Source organism: Narcine bancroftii, chromosome 12 (genome assembly GCF_036971445.1).
Source record: "Narcine bancroftii isolate sNarBan1 chromosome 12, sNarBan1.hap1, whole genome shotgun sequence".
In the NCBI taxonomy this organism is placed as follows: domain Eukaryota; kingdom Metazoa; phylum Chordata; class Chondrichthyes; order Torpediniformes; family Narcinidae; genus Narcine; species Narcine bancroftii.
This window is the reverse complement of record NC_091480.1, coordinates 91476421-91499852: the sequence shown is the minus strand read 5'-3', so window position 1 is coordinate 91499852 and position 23432 is coordinate 91476421. Positions and strand designations below refer to the sequence as shown.

Sequence of the window (23432 nt, the reverse complement as noted above, 5' to 3'; positions counted from 1 at the left end):
GGGATATGAGGGGGGAGGGGGGGATATGAGGGGGGAGGGGGGGATATGAGGGGGGAGGGGGGGATATGAGGGGGGAGGGGGGGATATGAGGGGGGAGGGGGGGATATGAGGGGGGAGGGGGGGATATGAGGAGGGATAGGGGGATGGGGGTGGGTGGGTGGGGGGTCTTAAGGAATCCTCAACGACAAGACCTGCCCAATTCTTTTTAAATCACGTTGCAGATGAAACCTTCACCCTTGGCTCTCAGAGGGAGGGAGACGTCCTCCTGTCCCACCTCATGAGTCACTGGCTGACTGACTATTCTTTCCCTTTGTTCTTGGGAAAGGGAAAGAAAAAGCTGATCCCTGATCAGGGGCAGCACTTCAATTGCACCAAAGAAAAGGCCATGTCGTGGTTGGCAGGTAAACGGGTCGCTGGCAACGTTTGGGACCATGAGCTGAGTGGGGGGCGGCTGCTAGTGCAAGGGAGAGATCGAAGCAAGTGGGCTATCAATTGGATTCGGGACGAGTGGCCGCTGAGCCGGTTCGGAACAATGGTCCGCTGCAGGTCGGAGTCGGGTGCCAGTGCAGCCGGCAGTGTGGGGGGGGGGGGGGGGGCACGGAGTCCCCCGGTCGGTCCGCGGCCCCGCCTCCCTCTCTCTCCCATTGGCCGGGCTGGCGCCCAGCTCGCCTCCCCACTGGCTCGCCGCCCCGCCGATCGGCCGGTGACGCGCATCCGCTGTCAGGCGACGCCGCACGCGGCCTGGGCTGAGCGAGCGCGTGGGGGAGGGGCAGGGACGAGCGGCCCGGCGGAGGGGGAGGGGGAGGGGGGAGCCGGAGGAGAAGCGGCAGCGTGCGCCATCGCGACGCCTTCGGCACCGTCACGGCTCGGCCCCGCAAAATGGCAGCCCGGCCTTAAAGTGCGATTGCGCCGCCGCCGCCGGGGAGGGGAGGGGAGGGGAGGGGGGGGGGCCGGGTGCGGATCGGAAGGAGCCGAGATGCGGGAGGCCCGTGCGGTCGGGGGCGCTGCCGGGCCCTAGAGGCGATGGAGCTGCGGGGTTGCACCGTTCGGCATTGATTGGTCCGGAAGCCGTGGCGCTGGGGAGGCATCTGCAGGTACAGCCTGGGGAAGGGGGTCGGCGGGGGGCAAGGTGAGGGTGGGTGGCTAGGCGGGGGTGGAAATTGGTGCCCTGCATCACAGAGATTCCTGCAGCTCTGAGAGGTCCCTGCAGCCCTGGGAGATCCCTGCAGCTCTGAGAGATCCCTGCAAAACAGAGATCCCTGCAGCCCTGGGAGATCCCTGCAGCCCTGGGAGATCCCTGCATCACAGAGATCCCTGCAGCCCTGAGAGATCCCTGTTGCCCTGGGAGATCCCTGCAGCGCTGGGAGATCCCTGCATCACAGAGATCCCTGCATCACAGAGATCCCCGCAGCGCTGGGAGATCCCTGCAGCTCTGAGAGTTCCCTGCATCACAGAGATCCCTGCAGCCCTGGGAGATCCCTGCATCACAGAGATCCCTGCAGCCCTGGGAGATCCCTGCAGCCCTTAGAGATCTCTGCAGCCCTGGTAGATCCCTGCTGCCCTGGGAGATCCCTGCAGCCCCGGGAGATCCCTGCAGCCCCAAGAGGTCCCTGCATCACAGAGATCCCTGCAGCCCTGGGAGATCCCTGCAGCTCTGAGAGGTCCCTGCAGCCCTGGGAGATCCCTGCAGCTCTGAGAGATCCCTGCAGCCCTGGGAGATCCCTGCTGCCCTGGGAGATCCCTGCTGCCCTGGGAGATCCCTGCAGTGCTGGGAGATCCCTGCATCACAGAGATCCCTGCAGCCCTGGGAGATCCCTGCAGCTCTGGGAGATCTCTGCAGCCCTGGGAGATCCCTGCATCACAGAGATTCCTGCAGCCCTGGGAGATCCCTGCAGCTCTGAGAGATCCCTGCATCACAGAGATCCCTGCAGCGCTGGGAGATCCCTGCAGCCCTGGGAGATCCCTGTTGGCCTGGGAGATCCCTGCAGCCCTTAGAGATCTCTGCAGCCCTGGTAGATCCCTGCTGCCCTGGGAGATCCCTGCTGCCCTGGGAGATCCCTGCAGCCCCGGGAGATCCCTGCAGCCCCAAGAGGTCCCTGCATCACAGAGATCCCTGCAGCCCTGGGAGATCCCTGCAGTGCTGGGAGATCCCTGCAGCTCTGAGAGGTCCCTGCAGCCCTGGGAGATCCCTGCAGCTCTGAGAGATCCCTGCTGCCCTGGGAGATCCCTGCTGCCCTGGGGGATCCCTGCAGCGCTGGGAGATCCCTGCATCACAGAGATCCCTGCAGCCCTGGGAGATCCCTGCAGCGCTGGGAGATCCCTGCAGCTCTGAGAGGTCCCTGCATCACAGAGATCCCTGCAGCCCTGGGAGATCCCTGCAGTGCTGGGAGATCCCTGCAGCTCTGAGAGGTCCCTGCAGCCCTGGGAGATCCCTGCAGCTCTGAGAGATCCCTGCAAAACAGAGATCCCTGCAGCCCTGGGAGATCCCTGCAGCCCTGGGAGATCCCTGCATCACAGAGATCCCTGCAGCCCTGGGAGATCCCTGTTGCCCTGGGAGATCCCTGCAGCCCTGAGAGATCCCTGCAGCCCTGGGAGATCCCTGCATCACAGAGATCCTTGCAGCCCTGAGTGATCCCTGCATCACAGAGATCCCTATAGCCCTCAGAGATCCCTGAAGCGCTGGGAGATTCTTGCAACCCTGAGAAATTCCTGCAGCGTTGGGAGATCCTTGCAGCACTGCTTGATCCCTGCAGCATTGGGAGATCGGGGACAATCTGCAGCGTCGGGAGATTCCTGCATCACTGGGAGATCCCTGCATTGTTGGGATCCCCACGGCATTGAGAGATTTTAAAAAAAATTTACACATAGAGCATGGTAACAGACCATTTAAGCCCACGAGTCCGTGCCAACCAATTAACCTGCACACCTAGTACACTTCGAATGGTGGGAGAAAACCAGAGCCCCTAGGGAAAACCTACACAGACATGGGGAGAATGTACAAACTCCTGACAGGCAGTGCAGGACTCCAACCCTGGTCCTGATCTCTGGTGCTGTAAAGGCATTGCGCAAAACCACTACTCCAACCACGCCACCCAATCCCCGTGGCAATGGGAGATCCCCGCAACATGGGGAAATCATAGGAGAGGTGCAATCCAAGAGTGAGACAGTGTAATCTGAGGGAAGCGCCCAGGTACGAAACAATAAAGGGTGGGGGGGGGGCGGGGAGATGGACATTAAAGACATCAGAACACTTTAAGGTACCATCTGAGAAAGCATCTCGATAGGCGAGTTTGCAATTGCGGCATGAAAGAAGGTACATCCAACAAGAGGAGGGAGGTGATCTGGAAGATATGAATCTGCAGAAGAGGGGGAATATCAGTCCAGGGAAATAACAGAAGTAAAACATGAAAGGCTGTAGGCACGGTGGTTGATTTACAAGCACAATGCTGGAGGAACTCAGCTGGAAAACAGTGTACTTTATAAGCAAAGATCAAGATATCTAACCAACGTTTTGGGCTTGAGCCCTTCATTAAGGTAATATCCTTGGCTCAGAACAGAGCCATTGCATGCAGGATCTTTTCAGAAGGGATGTTTGACTGAAACCATATGAACGGAGAAGAGATTTTTAAAAATTATATCTTTAAATCCTGATAATCACAATATTCCATCTGATTACCATCCTTGGATATCTCTAGACTTGCCTGGATTTGTCTATTTGTGTGTATTTCTGGACTCCAGGGTACTGTAGACCAATTTGACAAATTCATGACTTGGGAGGTTGTTGTTGAAACACCTAAATTCACATATTTTACCAAACTAATGATAAATTTGCATATCCAGAAAGTGCCCCAGAATTGTGTCAGTGACCCTTGCTCAGAACTTGCTTTAATTGTTTTCTTCCCCATCCAGATTCATGGGCTCCAATACCTTATTGTCTTGAAGAAACTCAGGTTCCCGAGCTGGGACTAATCCCAGATCTGGAGTTTGCCACGAAGTATGGACAAAGTTGTTTCACAAACTAGGACTACTAGGCTGACTGTTATGTTCTTAACTGCGATTCAAATCAGCAGTGGTTCTCAACCTTTTTCTTTCCACTCACATATCACCTTAAGTTATTCCCTTACTTACCACAGATTACCTATGGCATCAGTGCTCTGCGGTTCGTAAGGGATTACTTATGGGGGATCAGAGGTAGAGAGGATAGGTTCTTGGGAGTCACTATCTCGGAAGATCTTTCCTGGAACCAACACTCCAATGGCATCATGAAGAAAGCCTCTACTTCCTCAGGAGATTGCGGAGGAGCTATTGGAGTTGTTCAAGTTAACCGGTACGGACTTGAAGGGCCAACATGGCCTGTTTCCGTGCTGTAAACGGTTATATGGTTAAGGTGATATGTAACTGGAAAGGAAAAGGTTGAGAACCACTGGGGTAATGGTAGAACATTCCTGTGCATCATTACACCATATAAAACATGACTTGTAGAAAGTCTACCAAACTCATATTTCTGTTGCCCTAGATCAGTGGTTTTCAAACTTTTTCTTTCCACTCGTATACCACTTTACTTATCCCTGACTAATCACAGAGGTACAGAGATTATATAAAGTGGTATGTGAATGGAAAGAAAGTTTGAAAACTACTGCCCTAGATTGATTGATCCAGTGGTTGTAAGTATCAAAGTAAGAATGTAAAGCCAACTGGTAGAATTAGAATAGCCAAGAAAAAAAAAAAATGACCTTATTATTTCCTACTTGTCCAGAGTGGAATCTGTTGAGTTGAACATTCTCTACAGCAGGGGTTCTCAACCTTTTTCTTTCCACTCACATACGACTTTAAGTAACCCCTATGCCATTGATGCTCTGTGATTAGTAAGGGATGACTTAAGGTGGTTTGTGAGTGGGAAGGGAAGGTTGAGAATCACTGCTTTAGACCCAATTGTTATTGAAATATTTTGCTTGAGAAAAACTGTCATTGGGTCATTTCCTTTGGAGTTATGAAACCGTGCACATAACAAGTCAATTTGGTACGATTAAAACAGTGGTTTTCAAACCTTTTTCTTTCCACTCACATATCACCTTAAGCAATCCCTTACTAATCATAGAGCACCTATGGCATAGGGATTACTTAAAGTGGTATGTGAATAGAAAGAAAAAAGGTTGAGAACCACTGTGATACAGCCTCTTCCCCCTTCAATTAGTTCCCCTGTTAAGTGTGTTTAAATGTCCTTGTATTTTAAAACTAACTGGTTACTTTCTCTCAGTATTCTCAGTGACCACTTCGTTACTATGTAGAAAGAAAGTAGCACACATTACTGATTTCCAATGAAAATGGAAGACATATCATTATCTGGCCTCGAGAACAGCAAATCCGAGGTAAGGAGAAGGAGACTGGGGAGTTTGTCTTGTTTCAACAACAAATATTGCTGTAGATTGTATGCTTGCTTTGTTTTATGTAGTCCAGAAATCCGGTCCACCTGAGAATCCGGACTTTTCGAAAATTTAGCGGGCTTTTGAGGGTCTGTGTGCGTGCATAAGTGCCAAAGATGCTCAACAGCACTTTTATTTTTCTTTAAAACTGTTCGTTTTGATAAATGAAGCACACTGTCTTTGCTAATGAATCAGAAATCAAAATTTACCTGTTTGATTCTTCTTTATTTTAAAAGTACTCCTCGTGAATCCTGAAAATCCGGACCGACCCAATCCCCAGGCAGTCCGGATTTTTGGTCTTCTATTGTAGTGGTGTATGGATGCTTATTTCCACTGAATGATAATCTATGGGCGTGATGTGAGAATAAGCATTTTATGTCATCAGTAAGAGTATGTATAAACAGTGTGCACATTATTATATTTAGAAAAATTTCTTCAAAAATATTAAATGGGCATGCGACCTCAGGCATAATGGTGGGTTTCCATAAGTTGCAACAGAAATTAATCTAAAAGTGTATTTGTTACCATCTGTGTTTTACGTCTGTTGTATATCAGGACCCTTTCAACTGTGAACTGCTTTCAATTTCTTTGTATTGCTAACAACCTCTTCAGTGTCATTTATTTTATTGCAGCCTTTTTAGTGCACTCCCAATCACCTCTCCTCTTCCCTGTGTCTCTTTTCCTCAGAGCAAATTTGTCTATCACTCTCTTGTTTACAAATGACCATGGTTCTCTGTGCTTGTCATACACTCATAAGTGAACTTCCTTCATCCAGTCTTTCCAGAGGACTTGAACAAGACTCTGATTTCATGCCAGAGGCAGAAAAGGGAGTTGGATAGACAAGTGGCTGAGAAGCAATGCCTCATCAAGGCACCATTTTTTTTGCAGGTCCCAGAGGCACTTATTAATGGTGATGGTCACTTACAAGACTGAAGTTACCGTCTTTTCCATCCACAGGATTAATTTTAATCCTAGGATATGTTGCATTTCTGATGTCTGGCATAGGACATTTTTGTTCACAATCGTGTTTGTGGTAATTCCACTCTTGGATGTTCCTCTGCGTTCCTTCTTATTCTTCAGTCTTGACTTCAAGCAGGAGGCCTTTGATTCGTGCTGCCTTCACCTGTGCTTTCCGCCTCTGACCCAAATAAAAAGACTTGGGGTGATCCGAGGAAATCTGTGAATTGGAGTAGAAGTAAACACAGAGTTCACTACCTTGTATAAGGAGCAGATTTTCCTAACCTTTTGATGTTCTGAAAAATGGGCAAAGATAGTCGGCTGGATCCACGACATGCAATAATGCAAAACATGCATCCTGGATGTTTTATTATTAACCTTCTGTATATGAGAGCTCAATGAAGGAAGCTTCAGATTAGAGCAAGAACTATTCAGTGATTGATTTTATTTTCTGCAATTAATTGAGGGTTACACTGAACTTTGATTAATTCCAGTCATCTGTTAATCTGCTATGAAGTTTTCGAATACAGTGTATATACCAACCATTCTCTGTAACCGAGTGTACAGATTCTTGATCTCTGTGAATGGCCTATAATCTCCTAAAACGATGGATAATTTTCTAGTGAATTGCCACTGTTATAATCCCCCTCCCCCCCCCCCCCCCCCTCCCCCGGCAGGCCATCATTGGGACAGCAACTTCTTTTTACATTTTAGAGCTTTCTGGGGTCAGAGGAAAGAAACCTTTGGAAAAATCTTGAAGAGTTCTCTTTGGTCACAAGCGAAGATATTCGACCAGAATACCAGCTGATCTTCAGATATGGAAAATGAACGAAGTGGCTCTGGATTAACTGGTGAGTACACTGGCTGATTCCATCTTTTACTTTTAGTCAGTGTTTCCATAGTGTGTGCCAATCACTGGTTGTATAACAGCCTCTGGGAACTGAATCTGCCGAGGTGGACCCACTCGCACTGACTAAACTTAATAATTTTGCTCAGCTTCTCAGCGTGATCTAGGTTGGCCTAAATTTCTGTTCTCTTAACCTGATAGAACAGATGATGAGCAAAGTCGTTTCATAAGAAAACCGTTCAGTGCAAACTTTGCAGCCATGCCCAAGCTGAAAAGGGTTTCTTCGGAGAAGAAGCAGAAATACTGGCGGCAGCTGAAACGAGACCAGAGGCAGATGAACAGAGAGCACAGTGACCAGGCCATGGAGTTTGACGCTACCCCTGAAAGTTCCACAGAGCAGGCCAGTACCCCCAAAACCCTCTTCTGTTCTCTATCAGTGCGTTTCAATGTACTACCATTGCTTGTGTGTCCCAGCGTTGAATGCTTTTGATGTGTATCACACATTTCTTTACGTTGAGGCTGCACTTATGGTTCACTAAATGAATAAAGTTTCTGTCTTCAACGCTGGATTTCCGTGTATTTCTTTGCTTTATCTTTTGCCATTTTTTTTTGAGGCAGTAATACAAAACTATACATGGCTTTTCACTGTGTGATGACCAGAAAGCTGAGCTTCTTAATGAGGCATTGCCTTGATTGTGACTGTACTTCATGAGGGGGATTAGTGTTTAGCATGCAATGAGAGAAATTTCTTCATTCAGAGAATCTTTTTTTAATTTTTCTTCCCAGAAGACTTCAGTCATTGAATGTATTCAAGGCTGTTGGATCCTTGAGCTGGAAGGGAATTGAGTGATAGTGGGTTTTGTCAGGGAGTGTAGTTGGTGGAAAAGATTCAGTCATGACAATATTAAATGGTGAAGTAGATTAAGGGGGCTCCTGTTTCATAGATTTTTCATCACGATTTTCAATTGTCGCTCCCAGCTTGCAGGTAGCACGGGGTCAGCACCTGCCTTCGCTGTGCATTGTTCCTAGAGGTTGAGCTCAATGAGAGTCTCAAAATTGTGCTGCTAGGTAATGAGGAACAAATCACAGCTAATTCCATAAATGTTGTCCTACGTTTCTCCACGTGCTTGTTTTTATGGTCAGAATGGGTAAATAGCTGAACACGGAGTGGCCGACGTCAGGCAGGGATTTAAAAGCACGAGCTGAAACCTAGTTACCTTATTGTGCATGGCTTTGAATGGGCATGGACAGGCTCATCGCGATCTATTGGAGTTATTTTCACAGAATGGTTGCTGGCAGCATGTTTTCAGCATTTTGTTTTGCAAGTGGCTTGAGTGCCATCCATAATAATCCTGACATTTCGCGATTTTAGTTGAAAAATTGTCAATCTGTTTCACCTGTATGCCATTAACTTTCAGTGCACTGCTTGCTCATTATGAATTTGTGTGTGTGTGTGTGTCTCTCTCTCTCTCTCTCTCTCTCTCTCTCTCTCTCTCTCTCTAGTTTCTTTGTTGCTCTTTTCTGCAGAAAAGCCATTGGAATATGATGCACCTTAGTGCTGGGTCCAATAAAAAGTCAAGAGAGTGGGGTTAAGAGGTCAGTTCAAAGCACGCAGATAGTTAGTTGTCCAGGAGCTCCACGAGAGAATTCTGCTGTGGTGCGCTCCAGCGACATAAACCCAACATTCTGTGCTTCACGTCAGTGCTATTTTCCACAGTAGAGAGTTCAAAAAAATGTCCAAGAATTTCTTGATTTAAACATTTTAGTGAAAGTTGTTAATCATTTTCCAATCCCTGATGAAAATATTCAAAACTGCATACTTTATTAAGAAACCATGTATGAATGAGACTGTTGGCTTCCTATGGCTTGTCTGAGAACAAATCAGTTAACCTCCTTCACATACTTTTTGTTATTGTGAATCTCTTTTCATTTACATGTGAGCTTTGTGTTTCAGGCCATAGCTCACGAGATCTATTCTGATCTCGTAGACGATGCGTGTTTGGGACTCTGTTTTGAGGTGCACCGTGCTGTGAAGTGTGGTTATTTCTTTTTGGATGAGACAGACCCGGACAGCATGAAGGATTTTGGTAGGTGTGTTTAATGTGACTGGATGGATGTCATCTATTGACTACGGGTCTAATTAATTGTGCTTATTTTGACACTCTGTTATTTCGGTAACAACTGGGAGAGTAAGTTGGTTTGGTGATGCAAACTGTTGCAAATGTGGAACAACCCTACATACCTGGAAAGTCCCATGTTCAGATTTTATTAATGCTGAATTTGTTGATTTCAGTCAGTCCGATTAGCCACAGTGACCCACTAGCAAAGAGCAGAATAATGAAATGATGACTTTGTCAGGATATGTATCGATTCAGGTATTCAATTAAATTGAAATGGCTCCCAAAAGCCAAATGGAGTTTGACATTCATCATGCAAGCTTACACATGAAGAACTACTGCTTACATGATAGCAGCCATGGAGCAAAGAGTTGCAATGACTACATGTTTAAGGAGATGGAGGAAAATAATTAAAACAAAAACATGGTTTGTAATAATTTGAAGTGATTTGGGGATTTATTTGGCAAAGATTGCTTTGACCGTGGAATTGGAATAGTGAAGGAGTCTCAAGGGCTTTTGGTCAACACTTATCCATAGTTTTAATATTCTTGTGGGTTGTCCTCTGGAGATATCTTGTAACATTTTAATTGAGAAGTTATTAATGGTTTGGGCTGACAAATCCAGTATTTAGTATGGCTCTCACAGTTTTCGAAGTTAATTTATTCTCTGTGTTGGGACCACTGTTGTTTGTTGTACATATCAAAAATCGATGATAATGTGGTGAATTGGATCAGCAATTGGATGACACAAAGTAAGGAGGGGTTGTGGACAGCGAGGGAGATTTTTAAAGTTTGCAGAGGGATCTGGACCAACTAGGAGAATGGGCCAAAAAATGGCAGATGGAGTTTAATGCAGACAAGTATGAGGTGATGCATTTTGGAATGGTAAACCAAGGTTGGAGGTATACAGTTAATGATATGGCACTGAGGAATGCGGAGGTGCAGAGAGATCTGGAAATACAAATACCAAATACAAATATTTCCTGAAGGTGGTGTCATATGTGGACATGGTTGTAAATAAAGCTTTTGGTACCTTAGCCTTTATAAATCAATGTATTGAGTATCGGAGTTGACATGTTATGTTGAAGTTGTTTAAGACATTGGTGATGCCAAATTTGGAATTTTATGTCAAGTTCTGGTCACCTAACTACAGGAAGGATATCAATAAGATTGAAAGAGTGCAGAGAAGATTTACTAGGATGTTGTTGGGTCTTCAGGAGTTGAGTTACAGAGAAAGATTAAACAGGTTAGAACTTTTTTCCTTTGAGCGAAGAAGAATGAGGGGAGATTTGATAGAGGTTTACAAGATTTTGAGAAAGAGTGGATGTGAGTAGGCTTTTTCCACTTAGATTAGTGGAGATAAATGCAAGGGGGTCATACTTTTAAGCTGAAGAGGAAAAGGTTTAGGGGGATCGTTATGGGGAAGTTCTTCACTCAGAGTGGTGGGACTATGGAATGAGCTGCCATCTGACGTGAAAGCTGGCTCAATGTTGTGTTTAAGAATAAATTGAATGAAAGAGGTCTGGAGGGTTATGGAATGGGAACAGGTCAGTGGGACTAGGGAAATGATGGTTGACACAGACTTGATGGGTCAAATGGCCTGTTTTCTGTGCTGCAGCGTTCTATGAAGTCAGGATAACTGTATTCTTAATTTATTCTCTATTAATTCTCCATGTAAAATGTGCCAATCTCAAATTAGCAGCAAGGAAAGATTTGTAAATGGTTTCTCCCCTTAGATTATCTACGGATGTGACACTCCTTCCTCACACAGAAAGTTTCAGCATCCTGAAGTTTCACTTCTTCATCTACTTTGGATAATTTGAATCTTTACCATTAACTAAAACTGCCAACAGAGTTTCAAGTTTTTTTTTGTTTAATCTTTCAAATTTGGAGCAAGTCTAGAGAATTAGGCCAGATGGATTGTCTGCCTCTTGATTTCAGCCAACTCAGAATCTTAAGACATGGTCTTTGATCTGAAACCACTCCATTTTCTTGAGGATGTTTTAGAAGAAGTCATTGTCCAGAAATTAAATAGTAAACAAAATTGACGAGATAACCAGAAAAAGTAATAGGAAAACCAAAAGACTAAAGATAAGCAAAGAATTGCTTGAGGAACTCAGCGGGTCAGACAGCAGGTAGAAATGAGATAAAACACAAAAGTCTACAGATGCTGTGATTGTAGTAAAACACAAAAATGCTGGAGAAACTTAGCAGCTCTTGCAGCAATAAAGCTTACACCTTGAGGAATGGCTCAGGCCTGAAATATTGGCAATATATCTGTACCTCCCATGGACACTGCGAGACCGGCTGAGTTCCTCCAGCGTTTCAGTGTTTTTTCAGGTAGGTCGAAATGGTCAGTCAGTGGTTCAATTCAGCATTTTTCTCAAGACTGAGATAAATTATGAAAAATTACATAAAATCAGTGGGAAAGAAGCTGGGGGATGTGTCCAGAACTTGTAGAGTATAGGACAAAAGGTGTGGGAGGTGAGGAAGCAGGCAAAGGGAGAAACCATTAGGAAAGACAAGGAAAAGAGTACAGGAATAGGTAAAGAAGAGATAGAAACTGGAATGAGTGGAGGATGAGGGGTTACCTCAAATTAGAAAAATCACTTCATGCTGTTGAGTTTAAGGCTGTTTATGTTGGGCTTCACCTTAATAACGGAGGCTGAGGAGAGGCATGTCATTGGAGGATTGGTTGTCTAGAGCAGCCATTCATTCTTAACCTCTTTTGTTTGGCTGTGCCCCCCCCCCACCCCAGCTTTTGGACTCTTCACAAAGTTCAGGAGGCCCCTTTCCCAATGAGCCAGTTGTTTAGTTGGTTTCTTCTGCACTTCCCTCGATTACATGAACAAAAGGGGATGGTCATCCTTACAAGGAACAGGATGAAGGTATAATCCAGGTGGCTGTGAGAGACTGGGTTTGTACAGACAGGTTGGTATGCGAATGGAAGACTACCTGAAATGGTGGCAACCAGAAGCTCGAGATGGCAGTTGTAGACAAACAATGCAGGTGCTCTTCATAAGTCACCTCGTCCACATTTGTCACGCTGGTATAGAGGAGAGAATTGAATGCAACTGACAAGGTTGGAAGTGGTGCATGTTTAATTCTGCTGCACGTGGCAGGGATGCTTATTGCCTTGATGAAGATGAGGCAGGGGCTTTCCACAGGAACGACTTTCTCAATGACTCCCTGGTCCTCTCATTTCTTCCCACGTCTTCACTATAATTGCAGGGGTTGAGGAGAGGGGTGGGAAGGGGTGAGAAGACCAGGGAGTCACTGAGAGAGTGGTTCCTATGGAAAGCAGGGACTGGGGGAGGGGAAGAAGTGAAGATATGATTGGTAGTAGAATACCTGTGGAGCTGGGGAAATTGCAAATAATGCTATGCAGGATATGGAGCTTGTTGGGTAAAAGGAAACTTTGTCTCTGTTCTATGTGGGGTGAAGGTGGTATGGTGGGTGTAAGAATATATTTGTGGGAAAGTTAGCCAGTGATATCCATGACAAACTTGCTGGCTTCCATGCTACCTCATCTACACGTGCCTGCTAAAGCCATGCCTCTCTCATTTTTCCTCTCTCTCATTCTCTAGACCCATTGACCCCTCCTGTCTTGGCATTACTTCCTTCAACAGCTGAAAGTACAATCCTTGTCCCTTTACCTTCTCCCTCATTACTTTTCAGGGACCTAAACACCCCTTCTAATTGAGGTAGTGCATCTCCTTCAAGCTCGTCTGTTGTAATCTGCTCATAGAACAATACAGCACAGTACAGCCTATAAAAAAAGTACTAAATCCTCCTTACCCCTTAACGCTCTATTTTTCTTTCATCCATGTGTCTGTCTAGGAGTCCCTTAAATGCCCCCAAATGTTCAGCTGCCTCCTCCATCCCTGGCCACACATTCCAGGCACCCACAGCTATCTGGGTAAAAAAAACTTACTCCTGATGTCTCCCCTAAACTCTCCTCCTTAACTTTGTACAGATGTCCTCTGGTGCTTGCTGATCCTGCCCTGGGAAACAGCTACTGGCTGTTCATATCTAGTCCTCTCATAATCTTGTAGCCCTTTATCCTCTTGTCTTTCCACGCTTCAAAGAGAAAAGTCCCAACCCTGCTAACCTCGCCTCATAAGATTTGTTTTCCAATCCAGGCAACATCCTGGTAAATCTCTGCACCCTCTCCATAGCTTCCACATCCTTCCCATAATGAGGTGACCAGATCTGAACACAATACTATGTATGGTCTCGCCAGAGATTTGTAGAGTTGCAACATGACTTCTCTACCCCTGAATTCAATCTTCCTATTAATGAAGCGCAGCATCCCATAGGCCTTCTTAACCATCCTACCAACCTGTGTGGCAACCTTGAGGGATGTATGGATTTGAACCCAAAGGTCCCTCTGTTCATCCATACATTGAATGGATGCATACATAGATGTGACCTACTCTAAGTCGGTCAGGCCGTGTAAATGAGATAACTGCTTTGCAGAATAATTGCCATCTTCGGCTTATAGCATATAAGCATATTATTTCAACTCCCTTTCTCATTTCCCCATCAACCTGTCTGACGTTGGCCTTCTCCACTACTTTGGTGAGGCCAAACACAAGTTAAGAGAATAACAGCATTTTCCACTTGGTTAGTCGACAGCCCATTGCGATGAAGATTGAATTTTCCATCTCTGGTAACCCACACACCAGTGTTCCTTCCCCATTTTAACCTGCCCTCCCAAGTTCTCTCTCTGTTGTTTCGTCCTTCCTATCTCTCCTTCCTGGCTCCATCTGCCCATCTTTCTCCCTGTCATCTGGCTCCACTTATCACCTACCAACTCTTGTCCTATTCCCTCCACTGCACTTCTAGATGAGGATCATGTTTCCTTTTCACATACAGTTCCGATACAGGATCGCGAGCCAAAATTCTGATACATTCCTTTTGCCTCCATGGATGCTTCTTGACCCCTTGACTTCTTCCAGCACTTTATTTTTTGCTCTAAATTCCAGCATCTCAAGATTATTAAGCAACTGGTCAGGTGAAGCAACCATACATAGTTTGTTCAGAATCAGAATATAGTGTCATGATCAAGCCATGAAATTCAATGTTTTGTGGCGCATCATATAGTGAAAGCAATTGTATTATAATCATCTTACAACATTACTATTAAAAAATTTAAATAATTGTGCACAAAAAGTAAGGCCGTGTCTTTGGTTCAATGATCATTCAGGAATATGATGGTGGCAGCGGGGAAGAAGTCGTCCTTGTGCCACTGAGTGCTCTTCTTTAGGCTCCTGTACCTTTTTCCCTGATGGTAGCAGAGTAAAGAGGGCTTGGCCTGGGTGGTGGGGGTCTTTGAGGATAGAGGCTGCTCTTTTCAGACACCACCTCATGTAGATGTCCTCGATGGAGTGAATTCAGGTGCCCGTGACGTCGCAGGCCAAGTTGACCACCCTCTGGAGATTATTCTTGTCCTGAGAGTTGGCGCCTCTGTACCAGGCAGTATTTTGACCTGCCAGAAAGTTCTCTACCTGTAGAAGTTTACGAGACTCTTGGGCGATCTCCTCAGACACCTCACAATGTATAGCTGCTGGCGAGCCTTTGTGATTGCATTAACATGGAGGCTCCAAGATAGTTCCTCGGAGTTGTTGACACTTCTTGAATTTGAAGTTCTTGACCTCCACTACTGAGCCCTGGACGAGGACTGAGTCACATTCCTCTCACTTCCTCCTGAAGTCCACAGACATCTCCTTGGTTTTGCTGATATTGAGTGCAAGGTTGTTGTTCCATCATTCAACCAGCTGATCTATCTCCCTCCCTCCTGTACGCTTCCTCTTTGCCGTTTTGAATTCTGCCGACAACTGCGGTGTCATCGGCGTTGGAATTGTGCCTTTCCACACAGATAGATGTATTCATTGATTTTATTCCATTGAGGAGCCAAGTCTATGAGAATTGATCTCACTGTAATGCAGATGTATAATCATCTTATAGAATATTTTGGATTTAATTTTAATTTAGATATACTGCATGGTAACAGGCCCTTCCAGTCCATGAACCCATGCGACCCAATTGATCTACAACCCCCGTACATTTTTGAAGGGTGGGAGAAACTGGAGTACGGAGGAAATTCACACAGACATGGGGAGAATGAACAAACTCCTTATACACAGCTCCGGATTCAAATCCAAGTCGCTGGTACTATAAGCGTAGCAGTTGTGAGCTGGGAAAAAAAAATTGTTTAATGGTGAGGGAACCTTGAGGAAGTCCAACAGGTGCCACACACACTGGTAGTGTGCTTCAGAACAAAATGCTCATGTGCGTTTTTATTAAGTAGCATTTCCACATTATTGGGGATTATCAAAAACTATTTGTCTTGTAAAATTTAAAGCGTGTTTTTTTTCTGAAAATGTTTCTGAGATTACTATACATCGCTGACAGATCAATATTTTTCTTGCTGGAATTACCAACCACCATTACGTTCATCTTGCATTAATCCCAGTTTCTTTCAATTCTCCCCACATTTTCTTCCCTGACTCCAGATTCTACTCCTCACCTACATATTAGGGGCAACATAACCTCCCAACCAACACAACTTTGTGCAGAAACCAGAGTACCCACGGTAAACCTTTGTGGTTTCAGGGCGACCATGCAAAAGTCACACACACAGCACCCAAGGTCAGAATTGAACCCAGTTCTCTGACACTGTGAGGCAGTGGCTCTGCCAACTGTGTCTCCCTGCCACTATCTTTGGAATTATTAAAGCGATCTGGTGTTTGAAAGGAGATGGCAAGCTCCAACAAATTTTTTACAGTGAGGACTTTTCATCATTGCGCTGTAAATCCTGGCAAATTGTGAACATAATATTTGATGGCCCACCAGTAAACAAAACATTTTTACTCCACTACTTTTAGGTTTCAGGTATATTGTCAGAGTTGAGACATGACATCACATACATACCTGAGATTCTTTTTCCGACAGACAAGGTAGAATTACTACTTATTTGGTAGAGCAACAAAACTGTACTCGACGTACACATGTAAAAAAAGAAATATAAACAGACTGATTGCAATACAGAGAGAAAAAAGTTCAAAAAAAGTCCTTAAATTAGTTAATAATTGAGTTTGTGATTGAGAAGTCTGATGATGGAGGGGTAGCAGTTGTTGTGGCCCCTATACTTCTTTCCTGATGGTAGCAGTGTGCTCAGAGGGCTGGGTGATGTTGATCCTTGATGATTGATGCTGCTTTCTGACAGCAACATTCCTTGCAGATGTTCTAGATGGTTGGGGATGGTTTTTCCTGTGATGTCCTGAGCTGTGTCCAATTCCTTTTGCTGGGCTCTCTGCTCAGGAGTATTAGTGTCCCCATACCAGTCCATGATGCAGCTGGTAAGCACACTTTCCACCACAAATCTGTGGTTTACAATGTCATATCAAACCTTCTTTTGAACCCAGCAGTCAATTTTACATTTTAATTTAGACATACAGCTTGGTAACAGGCCCATCTGGCCTACAAACTGCCCAAATACCCCAATTAACCTACAACCACTGTACGTTTTGAAATAATATTGCACAAGATGGGGAAACTTGTACCAAATCCAACTTTCATTTCTTGATTTCACAGAAAGACATCACATTGTTCTTGCATATTTTCATTAAGAGTGGAATTTGATTTTATCATGTCGATATTCTTTGCTCTAAAACACTTGGAGCATACCTCATCAACATAGGGCAATATTTCACAGTCTACCCATCAGTAATTTTTGATTATGTATTTCAGAAATTGTGGACCAGCCAGGTGTGGACATTTTTGGTCAAGTCTACAACCAGTGGAAGAACAAGGAGTGCGAATGTCCAAACTGCAGTCGCAGTATCGCTGCCTCCCGCTTTGCTCCTCATCTGGAAAAGTGTTTGGGAATGGGTCGCAACAGCAGCCGGATTGCAAATAGAAGGTCCGCTCATTACATAAACCAATTTCTCTTGAGTTAGGTGACATCTCACAAAAAGATGCTGTAGTCTGAAATATTAACTTGACTATGTTTGTCGATTAAACTTGCCTGTCACAAGTATCAACCTACTTTCCAAATCTGACAAAGGTTTTATCATCACACGGGTTTGTCTGATCTAATTCAAGGGTTTAGTTCTGATTGTATAAACTTGTTTAGTTTAATTGTCAAAGCAGAGAAATGGTGGAGGAACTCAGCGTCCATATTAGGTGAAGATATATTACTGACATTTCAGGCCTCCAGTATTTTGACTACAATCACAGTGCCTGCAGACTTTGGTGTTTCACTAATTTAATCTGTGACAAACTACAATGCTCATTGTGGTCAGCGCCCTTTTCTTTATTAAGATTGCAATTCATATGTTCAAATATTTGTTTGGATTCATTTGGCAACCACATTTTGTTGCTATTCCGAATAACACAGAAGTGAGCTACATGACTTGTCAATATGTGAGTATTTTTGTCATGGAATGCAAAACCATTTTGATCACGTCCCCCCTCCCTTTAATATTTTTCTTTTGTAAGAAAATTGTCAGATATAAATTATTGAGATCTAACTTTAGCCATTAAGTTACCTGATAATATAAAAATAATGGCTCAATGGTTGACAGTGGAGTGAAAGCCTTTAGACTGCAGAGAGAGATGTAGATTGTCAAGCCTGGTGGGGGAAAAAATAGCAATTAGAATTTAATTCAGTCGAAGATCTGGGAAGGTGCAAGAACACATGGGATGTCAATTAAGTTGTAGAAGATTGTTTGACATACAGTGTGTTATGAGCCCAGAGGACCGCACAACCCAGCAGTAATAGATATTCACCAAAACGAATAGTTAATTTAAAAAAAGTTGCTTTTAATTATCTTTAAACTTGAAAATAGAAACAAACTTTAACTTATCTATTATTAACTTACTTAACCCCCTTCTAATTCTAAGTGTACGTGTGTGAAATGTGTATACAAGTTCAGAAAAGTTCTTTGGTTCACAGTCCAATCTCACTTCTCATTCCAAGTTCACTGTTTGCAGGCAATTCTTATACTCTGCACAGAATTTAACATGTATAAAGTTCACAAGGCTTTGGTGCTCGAAAGGTAAATGGTTACCGCTCAGGAAGGTTCTTGTTGTTGTTCAGAGGGAGATTGTTGTTCCAGGACATCCACAACTGAGGTACTTCCCTCAGTCACCTCAGTGTCTTGCTGACAAAACTTGCCCCATCAGGGTTCTCGAAATGATAACCTCTTTCTTTCAGGACACCACAGAGTCCCTTTCTGTTTACCTTATTCCAAGTGAAAAATTAGACACAATCACTCACACACACACACACACACACACACACACACACACACACACACACACACACACACACACACACACACACACACACACACACACACACACACACACACACACACACACACACACACACACACCAAGCACCTGCACCTCAAGATTATAGTCCATGTGTTCCACAACATCAGTCGAAGTGAAGTCTCCATAGGCACCCTCCAAAGTTCCTGTAAAGTCACTGTGGACATGAAGATCTGTTTTAAAGTGTTTGTCCCCCAAAAATATTTCTATATACCTTGTCACAAGTGTAAAAATTAATTGTAATGGAACTGCGTACCTTGGTCATGTTACACAAGAGAAAGGATTTGAGGAAAAATTGGATATGCTAAGATTGTTCGCTTTGAAATAGATGAAGGTGAGGGAAGATTCCATGTGGAGTATAGAGCAATATTTCCCTTAGCAGATGGGTAAAAAAAACAGCATGATGTGGCAGAAGGTTGGAGAAAAGAAAAAAAAGGGCAGCATGTTTAGCATAGCAGTTAATGCAGTGCTGTTACAGTGCCTGCAATCGGGACTGGGATTCAAATCCCACACTGTCTATAAGGAGTTTGTACATTCTTCCCGAGTCTTTCACCATTCAAAAACGTATCGGGAACTATAGGTTAATTGGGTGTAATGGGCCTGTGGGCCGAAATGGCCCTATTGCAATGCTGTTTTTAAATTTTAAAAAAGAAATCAAGATGAGAAAAAATGTTATCCTGGAGCTATTAAATCTGGAAATCATTGCGGAATGGGTGATGGAGATGATGGAGATGAAAAGAAACCCGTACTGCATTTAACTTGTAGTTGACGTGTAATTTAAGAGCTCTGAACTTGAGAGCAATGCACCTCTTTTTGGAATGTGGGATGGGGCTGGTTACTTCATTTTCCTTTGGCATGAGAAGAGTGGTTGCAGCCTTGATTCCATGATAATTTGCAATATCTTTCAAAAGAATAAAGACTGCTTTTGTCGTCACTCAAGGCAAAGGGCAATTTGCTTCCACTTCATTTCTGTGAGCACTGAGGTGGCTAATGAGGCTAGAGGGGAATCCACTGATTCTGCCACTGGCGGGATAGAAGATGCATGAGTGGATGGATAGCTTCCACTATTTTACACTGTGTTTCTCTGTGTCTCCACAGAGGTTGTTTGCTCCTCCTACGAAGGATGGTATGGTTATTGTAGAGGTTAGCGCCAGCTGTCGGGACAAGGGTTCGAATCTGGTGCTGTCTATAAGGAGTTTGTACGTTCTCCCCGTGTCTGCGTGGATTTTCCCCAGGGTCTCCGGTTTCCTCCCACTGTTCAAAACTTACTGGGGATTGTAGGTCATTTTGATGTAATTGGGCAGCATGGACTCGTGGGCTGAAAGGGCCATTACCGTATTGTATCCCTAAATTTAAAATTTAAATTCTAACTGTAGATTGGAGATTCTCACATATTGGTGTGATGTTACATACTTTTTTGAGATGTCCTTAAATCTTTTCCTTGTATAAGATGGAAACCTCATACTGTGATGGAGCCCAGAGATGAATGTGTACTTCAGGAGTTTGGTGCAAGGAACAACAAAGTCTAAAAATGTTAAAAAGACATCTCATGTTTGTGTATCTGAATATACAAAGCATTGATCATTGTGGATGAATTAATGTTGATAGATATAAAGAGATGATACATTTGCTATCGTTGTCCCATGGTTGCTGCTTAACCAAGGCTGGGTTCTAAATATCCAAAGTCTCAGGGAGGCACAGGAAACTAGATGCTGGAATCTGAAGCTAAACACACAAAGTTGCTTTAGTTGGATAAAATGGCTAGTGTAGCTGATAGCACAACACTGAAATACAGTGCCAGCAACCCTGTTTAGAATCCAGTGCAGTCTGTAAGTAGTTGTACATTCTCCCTGGGTCCTCCAGTTTCCTCCCACCCTTCAAAACATACAGGGGGTTGTAGGTTAATCGGATGTTTTTGGGCGGCACGGGCTCGTGAGCCAGAAGGGCTGGTTAAACTGTTGTAAGTACGATGACGATGTGTGTCTCGAAAGAAGGGTTGAGACAAAGACCTTTATGGAGAGAGGAGAAATGGAGGAGAAACCAATTTAAAAAGGACAGGGTGGCAAAGGGGCCCTTTTTTGTCTGGTAAACTATATGGCGAATTAACATGATGGGCAGATGCAGATGCCAGACTGGGGAAGAGAGGCAAGAAGAATAAAGGGGTCAAGTGGAGTCCTACAGGGTGGAGTGGATGATTAGAGGGCAAAGATTGACAGTGCTGAGATCTGATCAGAAGAGGAGAGGGGTGGTATAAAGAGACTAGATTTGGTTGGGGGTGGGAGGGGAGGAGAGAGGGAAATATTTCAGTCGTGAAGTGAGGGTAGAGGGGATGGAACCGAAAGAAAAGGGGGGGTTGAGAATGGGTAGGGGGCCACCACCAGACTGGGTAGCAGATGTAGTGGGAGTTGGTGGGGGTTTTCTTTTCCCTCTTTATCGATCTCTGCCTCCATCTTAGGAGACCAGTTCTATACTGACATTAGCATCAAGTCCTCCCCAGGCTGTATGTCATTTCAACTCCCCTTCCTTTTCCCACACTCTGTGAGGGCCAAAATAAACTAGAGGAACAACATCTCGTTTTGCCTCCTGGGTAGTCTGCAGCCCAATGGCATAAACTTAAAATTTTATAATTTAAGGTAATGGCTTCTCTCTCTTCTTCTGTACCCCTTTTGCTCTTTTTCTCTCCTGCCCCCTTTTTTTTTGTTCACTTCCCCAACTTGCCTCCCACCCATTCTCATTCCTTCCTCATTGGTTCCAACATCCTCCACCTCCTGGCCCTCTTCTTCCTCCACCCTCCTAGTTCCAATTGGTCTCTCTTTATAACATAATTTTCACCTTCTCCACTTATCAGATTCCACCACTGGCACCCTTTGTCCTCTAATCACCCACTCGCGTAGTATGATGCCTTCCTCCATCTGACCCTCTTTTTTTTTTGCATCTCTTTCCCTCTCTTTTTCTGGCACCTGCCAATTCTTTGTCTGTCATATTTCATCTCTACCTGGTTGACCAATTGCATTTGGGGTGTATGTTCCTGGGCCTCTTACCCCATCCTATTAACTCTGGCTTCTCTGCTTCATTTTCTCAGTCTCGAAATGTCGACCATTCTTTTTCTCCCACTGATGACCCTAGAGTTCCTCCAGATTCCAATATGCTGAGAGTCTCAAGTGCGTTTATATAGTTTACTTAGTGAGAGTGCGATGTTTCACTACTGTTGGCCAATCTGTATTCATTAATATTTTGTTGAATTCACATGTGGATCACAAGATGACATGCCATCGTACTGATCTTAAGCCACGATCACATAGCTGTTCAGTGAGAAGCAAAACAAACCACCCCAACTATGGTTAAATTGTTGTTTTGTAAATTTAATTTGCCATTGCTTGTAAAGAAATCTTACTAATGAGTAAAAAAACATACAATAGCTAAAAATATTGACCTGGATTTTATGATTTGGATTAAGTAGTGGAAATAAAAGCTGATTGAGGGCTATTCAGAAAGATAAAAGTTTTTTTCCCCCCTTCTGAGTACAATTTCCCCTCTTCTACATCGATTGGTTTCATTTTCCAGGTTTTAAAAAAACTACCAATCAACAACTGTTCTGTCATGTCTTAGACGAGCACGCAAGATCGATCAACAAATAGGAAAAGATTTTTAGTTAATATTTAAAATATTCGTAGAATGCCACATATTAGATCCAACATGTTTCAAAGCTTAAAATATAACCATTCAAAAATAATAATTTTAAAAATATTTTGAAGTATTCATGGGGGAAATTCATACACAAAATTAGTTTAGATTCATCAAGATTATGATTAAATAATGCCATTTACACTTGTGCTCTTAAAGGTAAAGCATTTATGGCATTTTACATTTTTTTTTAGATTTGCAGGCCTTCCTTGATTGTGGTCGAAACAGTTGGGCACAAAGGGTCAGAAAACTACTGACAGCAATCTCATTATTGGCTACAGCTGTACCCATCACTACGGAAATCCCAGAGGGCTTGTCACTTTCACCTTGTGGGAGGTTCTCGTTTTAACCATGCCAAGGAGTTCTATGTCAGGGTGGTGAGGTTAATGCATATTTTGTTTTGTATTGCAGAATAGCCAGTAGCAACAACCTCAGCAAATCTGAAAGTGACCAAGAAGACAATGACGACGTCAATGATAATGACTGGTCGTATGGATCTGAGAAAAAAGGTAATCGTTATTAACATTTGTTATTCCTCAATCGTAGGATGGTTTTTCATCCCGTGTCTAACTATTCTGAGTCTCCTTGAGGCACAATTAGCGCACCTGTGACCCGTATTCTAATCTGGCGCTGGCTGTAACGAGGTTGCACGTTCTTCCCGTGTCTGCGTGTGTTTCTTCTGGGCACTCCAGTTTCCTCTCACCCTTCAAAATACATGAGGGTTGTTGATCAGTGGGGCCTAATTGAGCTGCATGGGCTCGTGGGACTGAAGGACCTGTTATCGCACAGTATGTCTAAATTATAAAAATTTAAAGCACCATCAACTAAATTTTCTTTTTACTTTTCTTTCTATTTTATCCAGCAAAGAAGAGAAAATCTGATAAGGTATGTGCCTGCCTAGAATTAGTTGTATTTCAGGTGAGGGAAGGCACCTGTCAGTTGTTCTGCTGGCACAAATCACCCTGCTGCCATCGCTTAAAGAGTTGCTTCTGTCTTTCAGAATCCTAATTCGCCACGGAGGTCCAAATCTCTGAAACATAAAAATGGTAAGCTTGTTTTTTTT

The 23432-nt window shown here is 44.1% G+C and overlaps 1 protein-coding gene across 9 annotated transcripts in view; it reads left to right on the top strand.

The window, feature by feature from the left end:
- The first annotated feature begins 296 nt into the window (after positions 1-296).
- The window catches only part of atxn7l3a (ataxin 7 like 3a), a 50847-nt gene continuing 27711 nt past the window's right edge, over positions 297-23432 (top strand). For 2 of the 9 annotated variants that reach the window (XM_069904708.1, XM_069904707.1), the window contains exons 1-8: positions 5280-5369; positions 7095-7231; positions 7434-7627; positions 9182-9314; positions 17099-17270; positions 22781-22878; positions 23232-23254; positions 23370-23415. In XM_069904708.1, the coding sequence (XP_069760809.1) occupies positions 7198-7231; positions 7434-7627; positions 9182-9314; positions 17099-17270; positions 22781-22878; positions 23232-23254; positions 23370-23415 (700 nt within the window). In that variant the 5' untranslated portion in view covers positions 5280-5369; positions 7095-7197. Of the gene's footprint in view, positions 402-817; positions 1095-3224; positions 3535-5257; positions 5370-7094; positions 7232-7428; positions 7628-9181; positions 9315-17098; positions 17271-22780; positions 22879-23231; positions 23255-23369; positions 23416-23432 lie in introns of those variants that run through there. The other 7 variants (XM_069904717.1, XM_069904712.1, XM_069904709.1 and 4 more) reach the window with 6 other exon arrangements.